Genomic DNA, 6123 nt, shown 5'->3' on the forward strand with positions numbered 1-6123 from the left:
TTGCACACAGCTGACAGCGCAGCGGGAGTCTTGACTGCGATGCTGCTCCTCTGTCCCAACTGCTGGGCCCTTCTGCCCCTTCCCGGGGTCTCCCAGGAGGTGCCCGAGACTGCAGCAGGTGTGCGGGCTCCCTGGCCCTGCTTGGACACCTGCGTGGCCGGGCATTTCGCCCAGGGGCTGGGGCCGGGAGCTGATCTGGAACGTATTCCCCCATCACTGCACACTGGTGTACAGTGGGCCTTTCCGGAACACTCTGGGCATGCTGTCCTCCCGAGGAGGCGGCAGGGCCTACGTAGATAGAGCAGGCAGGTCTGGGGGCTCTGGGGTGCCCCTCTCCCGACCCTGTAACAGAACTAAAGGTGTCTGCTTCCCTGCTGACTTCAGATGTCTTCCAGGTAGGGACCGTCAAATTCAGGCAGAAAGGAGTCAAAGAAGCCAGAGGTACAACAGGCCCAAGAGCCAGAGAACACGGTGACACAGGGCACCGACCCAAGCAGCGCACGAGGCCACTCCAGCTCCAGGTCCGTGGGAACTCTGTCAGGGAAATGACCCCGCCTGCTAACACCTGTGATGACCCTTAACCCTAGTAGGCCCGCAGATGCCGAGAGGCTCCAGAGTAACAGGCTACACCACCGCCAACACCTGAGGGCCATCTGCCCACAAGGCGCTTCAGCTGTGGCTGGGGAAGGAGAGGAAGGCCCCACCGCGTAGGGGAGAGGACTCAGGAGCCAAAGGACCGACGGGCTCCGAGCGAGACAAGAGCCAGGGCCTGACGGAAGGCACGACCATAGCACGTGCCCGGTCAGGGCCCGTCACCCCACAGACTCAGCAGCGCGTGACCCTGCGGACCTCCTTCCTCGGCAGGGTGCCCTGCAGAGGCGCCGCAGCCAGTGCCGGCCGGCCTCCACGCAGGCCACGGCCCGGCTTCCCTGAGGCAGGGGCACGGATGGGACAGGCGCTGTGCCTTGCTGGCCTGCGGACTCCCCGTTCTGCGCCCTGCAGTTAAAACGAAGTGCCCAACAGCCAGTTTCTGACTATGTGGGCAAAGACAAGAGGGGCCAGAAAGCGGGACGAAGGAACCAGGCCCCTACGGGACTAGCAGCTGCAGTCCCTGCCTCCATGGCCACGCGCCAGCCCTGCACAACGCGCAGACGCGCACAGCCACACCCCCCAACTGGCGAGTGGGCTACAAGTCGGGCAGCCCTGGCAAGGCAAGACCACCGGCACCCCTGAGAGGCTGAACCTGGGCTCTGGGCCACGCAAGGGAAGTCAGGCAGGCTTTCCGCACCACCAGCCTCTGGGGCTCTCACCTGTGGCCTCGACCATGTTAATGCAGGTGCCTGGGGCCCAGGGCGTGTGGACAGCTGGGGCGTGGGGACCGTCACGCGCGAGTGCGCGCCTGAAGACTACGCCAGGTCTACAAGGGCAGTGTCACGCAGAGCGGACGGAGGGGACAGACCGCACAGGGACGCCAGAGAAAGGGGACCGAGCCTGTGGGGGCTGCGCCGCCCAGCCCCCAGCCCATGCGCCTGCCTGAGTGCCTGCTCCAGGGAGCACTGGGGCCGCTGAAACCCAGCGAGGGCTCCGTCCGGCGCCCCGCCCCGTGCTCGAAGCCCCTGCACCGCTTACGACAGGCTGCTAGAGACGGGCGATGAGCCCACCGGGCCGGGGCCACCCCACACTCGCAAAGCCAGACTGAACGAGGAATTTCCGCAAAGGCTGCCCGGACGCGCGAGCCAGCCCCTCACAGAGAGGGCCCCACGGGGCGGGCGGCGGAGCAGGAGCCCCCAGGCTGCCAGGGCAGACCCTGGCCAGCGTCACAGTCGCCAGAGCACGGCGCGGCCATCTCCCCGCCTCACCTGGTCCAACAGGAAGCTGGCCAGGACGAGGCCTGGGAACGGGCGTGTGAGACCAGGCCACTCGCAAGGCCGCGGCGGTCCGGCAAAAGCGCCGACGAGGCACAGTGCACCCGGCCTTCTCCAGACACCTCGCACACCACAGAAGCAGCGTGGCCACATGCCACCACCTCTGTGGCAGCAAGCGACAGCGGAGGCTGTCAGCGTGCGCCGCTCGGGGTTGAGCCACCCGTGCCGGGGCAAAGTGCCCCACGCCGTCAGCCACTCGCCCAGCGGCCAGCCAGAGCCCCGCGACCCCGAAAGCCACACACACAGCGAGTTTCCCGAGAACCGTCCCCTGCTCACACAGGAGGCCGAGCGCAGGCGCCCGCCGGCAGGCAGTCAGCGCGTGCCCGGCAGAGCGGCCTCACCCGGCGCGGGGGGAGCGCGGCGCTGCCTCCTGTGTGGGGAAGGCCTGCCGCCCGCACCTCCCCACACTCCTTGGGAGTCGCCGTCCCCACGTCACCCCAGGGACGCGGGGGGCGTGAAGAGCACGAGCACACGTCACAGGCGTCCCCGACAGCCAGTAAGGGGGGCCGACTTCGGGCAGAACAGGATGGGGGCCCCTCTGAGGAAAACCCTACTTCATTTATATTTTCATCCTGCCCACATCTGACAGACAGCTCTAGGGCCACAGAATTCCGCAGGTGGGCAAACTCCTCAACGGCGGCCGGCTTCACCATGAAGCTGCCGACAGCGAGCCGGCGCCTCACACCCGAGAGCGGCCATCTCCAAAGGCAGAGACAAGCGCCGCGAGGCCGTGGCGGAAAGCGGCCCCTGCGCCGTGGTGCGCGTGTGCCCGCGCCCAGCCTCTGCGGAGAACCCAGGAGGACGCGGCGCCAGTGTAAGGCACTCTACCCGGCAGGCACACTCCTGGACGTCGCCCCAAGGCTGCCAGAGCGCTGCCCTGCAGGAGAGGCGCCCGCTGGCTCACTGCAGCGCCGCTGACACAGCAAGCCACGCAGAAGACAGATGAACGCTTGCCACCTGCAACTCCGTGGGTGCCAGGCCGGGGACCACACTTGGCCTAATGAGCCAGAAGGAGAAAGTGCAGGGGGCCGTAATCGCTTAGTGTGTGAGGAGAAGCAAAACCAAAGTCAGATAAAAGCTGACCAGTAACAAACCCCAGCATCGGACTGGAGAACGAGGGTGGGCACGGTGGCCCAAGGCTGAGGACTTGCCTGGGTCGGTGCGGGCGACGCGCACACCTGAAGGATGTGACCCTGCACCACAAAGGACACGGGGCGCCGAGGACATTCTTGCCCCGGCTGACGGACGCAGCGTCGTTCACAAGCGACCCAAGTTACGTCTTGGGACTCGAAGGCCGACCTAACAACGTGAGCAGGGGTCACTTCAATCTTGTCTGTTCTCCAATATTTACTTATCCCGCTCACTAGAGCTGGGGCGTGGGCCAGAGGTGGGGGCGGCTGGGGGAGGGGGCAGATGCGGTTGAGAAGACTCACGAGAGACAGTGGGGAGCAGGACAGGCAGATCTACCGAAATACACGCTGAGGGGAGCAGCAGGTGGGCCAGGCGGGGTCTGCTGCGCCCATGGGTGATGAGGAATAGGGACAGCTCGACCGAGCTGCGACGACCCCTGAGCCACCAAGGAGGCCGTCCCTTTCTGCGCAGCTGGAAAGACCCGTTTTAAAACGTGAGGATCAGCCACCTCCACCAGGTGACACTACCCACAATTATGAGGAAAAACACCTTTTAAGATTGTATTTCTTCTGCTTAGACCCGGGGTCCAGACCAGAGGTGTGGCCTCCCCGGGAAATCAGAATGCAGCCTCCGTGGCGCTGCCAGAGCGGGGGCGGGCAAGCATGGCAGACAGACCCTATGCCAACGTCCCTCCGTACCGGGGCCAGTCTGGCCTCAGACGGCAGCACTCTGGCCTCGGGCTGCCTTCCCAGAGCCCTCTGGCTACAAGGAAAAATCCATGCGAGTCACACATCTTCACACTTCCTTCTGGATCCTCTTCCTACAACTGTGTCCCTTCCCCCTCGGATTTCCTTAGCCAATCACCTGGTAAGTGGAACAACTCGTTCTGCGAAAAGTCTGGAAATTCAAGTAAAAAGGGGAAGCTCCCTCTGGGCGGGAGCTGGAGGAGCAGGTAGACCAGCGGCCAGCTCAGCCCCCTCGGGAGGTCGTCAGTCACCACGTGCACCAGCAGACCTCGGGAAGGGACCCGCAGTCAGGCCCAGAGGTAAGGCGGCGTCAAAGGGCCGGCTCCAGAAGCAGAAACCCAGGCTCCCTCAGCTGAGTTCTTACCTCTGGAGTGAGGTCATTAAGATCATGTAAGAAAAACGTGACTCCAAGTTCGGAATGGGCAAGAGGGAGGCCTGGACCCCCGGGGAATTCTCATGCTTGGGGTGCGCGGCACACCTGCCAGGCGAGGTCCTGGGCAGCATCACCCGCACGAGCAGGACTGGCCTGGGGCAGGGGCCGGGGCTCGGCAGAGCTCACCAAGGCTGTGCCATAAGCTGCGACGGTGCCCAGAAAGTCCGTGCTCTTTCAGAGGTTTCTGAGGGGCGCCAGTAGGAACGGAGTGATGTGTCAGGGCTCCTCGTAAAGGCGGTCTACGGCGGTCTGCAAGAACACGCCGAGTGTGGCGCTGAGCACGTGCGCACACGTGCGCACACGTTTATGTGCGTCCGTGCTACGTGACGTGACTCCACACCGCCCAAATCCAGTCTTAAGAAGAACCCTGACACTTGTCAGGGACGCGCTCGCACTATCACACATCACCATGAAGAGACAAGAAGCCGTCTCTGGAAGACAGAGGACAGTCAGCGAAGCAATAGTAAAATTTCTATAAATGCACAGACATACGCATCTGAAAATGCACATGAAGATTTTGTTAAAAAGTAAAGTTGCGGCCCTCCCTGGGGGCGCAGCGGGTTAAAGCACAGCACTAAGAAGCTGAAGCCACTGCAGCATGAGCTTGATCCCCGGAGGCGACCCCCAGGCCGCGGCAGACCTCTCCTGACCCGCCCGCTGCTCCCCTCAGCAGTGTGCTGCCTTCATCCATCTGCCTGTTTGCTCCCCGCTCTGTCTCCGGTGAATCCTCTCACCAGCCCTGTACCTCTGACCTGTACCCCAGTTCTGTGTGCATAAAGAAATAAATCTTAAAAAAAAAAAAGTGAAGTTGCTGTTCGAGCGTCGGGACCGAGGCCTGAGATGCCCACTCTCCAGCCTGCATCACACAGAAAAGGGCTGGAGTCTTCTACAGGACCAGCGGCCGACAGGAGCACAGCAGAAAACCAATCTGTCGTGCTGGGTGAAAGACATCTGACATGGAAGACCCCGTTTTTCTCCTTCATTCCTCTGAAAGGCCCAGAACAGGCAAAACCACAGAGACAGAGACGATGAGTGGATGCCGGGGCTGGGCGAGGGAAAAAGCAGGGACTGCTAACAGGGCGCTTTCTTTCAAGAGTGATGAAGTGTTCTGGAAATTAGGTAATGGCAGTGGTGGCGGAACCCTGCGAGTGTACACTTTAAAGTGGTCAACTTCAGGGTCTGAGTCATAATCTCCACTTGCAGCACTCGGCAGGCCTGCCAGCTCGCCTCCCAGGAGATCCCGAGTCCGGTCCTCGCGACCACGGCACGCTGCGACCGGCCTGGACGAGCCCCCAGCGCCCGGCCACCAGCACTGGCACCCACTCACCCGGCTGAGCGGCTCTCGTCCATGCTGAACAAAGCTGCTATCCACACGGCGCACAGGTGCTTGTGTGAAGCGCACCCCCACGAACGCCCAGACGTCCGTGGCTAGCTCAGTTCTCGAAGACACTGCCCGGCTGTTTCCAGAGCAGCCAGACATCTTAGGCTCCCGCCAGAGAGATAACAGACCCAGTTCCCTCAGCGCCAGCGGATTCCAAAAACACAAGCTGGGGTCTGTTTGGTGCAAACAAGCCGGCCGCTGGCAGGTCGACTCCGAAGTCCTTCTGTGGGGCCCAGCCCCGTGAGGGCCCTGGGCCCTCTGCCCTCAGGTCCCACTCTGCTTCCTCTCCAGCACCTTTCTTCCCAGGCCCCAGCACGAAGCCGCCCTTCTGGCCCCTCCCTGGGCTGCGCTGCATTGTCCCGGGGCTGCTCCCTCAGTTCTGCTCCTGAGCGCTTGGCCCCCAACAGTGTCACACCCACCGCCCTTACTGGCTGCACGGCTCTCCATCGGGCTAGTTCCCTGCTATAACCGCAGGGCCAGGGCCGGACCTGGCACACACGGGCACCG

General features: G+C 63.1%; 1 protein-coding gene across 1 annotated transcript in view; it reads right to left on the reverse strand.

The window, feature by feature from the left end:
- Positions 1-5715, reverse strand: part of HTT (huntingtin) — an 81848-nt gene extending 76133 nt beyond the window's left edge. The window contains exons 1-3 of the mRNA XM_012724062.1: positions 5563-5715; positions 2754-2922; positions 1860-2028 (exon numbers count right to left, since the gene is read on the reverse strand). Coding sequence (XP_012579516.1) covers positions 1860-2028; positions 2754-2922; positions 5563-5715 — 491 coding nt within the window. The remainder of the gene's footprint in view (positions 1-1859; positions 2029-2753; positions 2923-5562) is intronic.
- Positions 5716-6123: the final 408 nt, after the last annotated feature.

Source organism: Condylura cristata, unplaced genomic scaffold (genome assembly GCF_000260355.1).
Source record: "Condylura cristata isolate star-nosed mole 26May11 unplaced genomic scaffold, ConCri1.0 scaffold00012, whole genome shotgun sequence".
In the NCBI taxonomy this organism is placed as follows: Eukaryota; Metazoa; Chordata; class Mammalia; order Eulipotyphla; family Talpidae; genus Condylura; species Condylura cristata.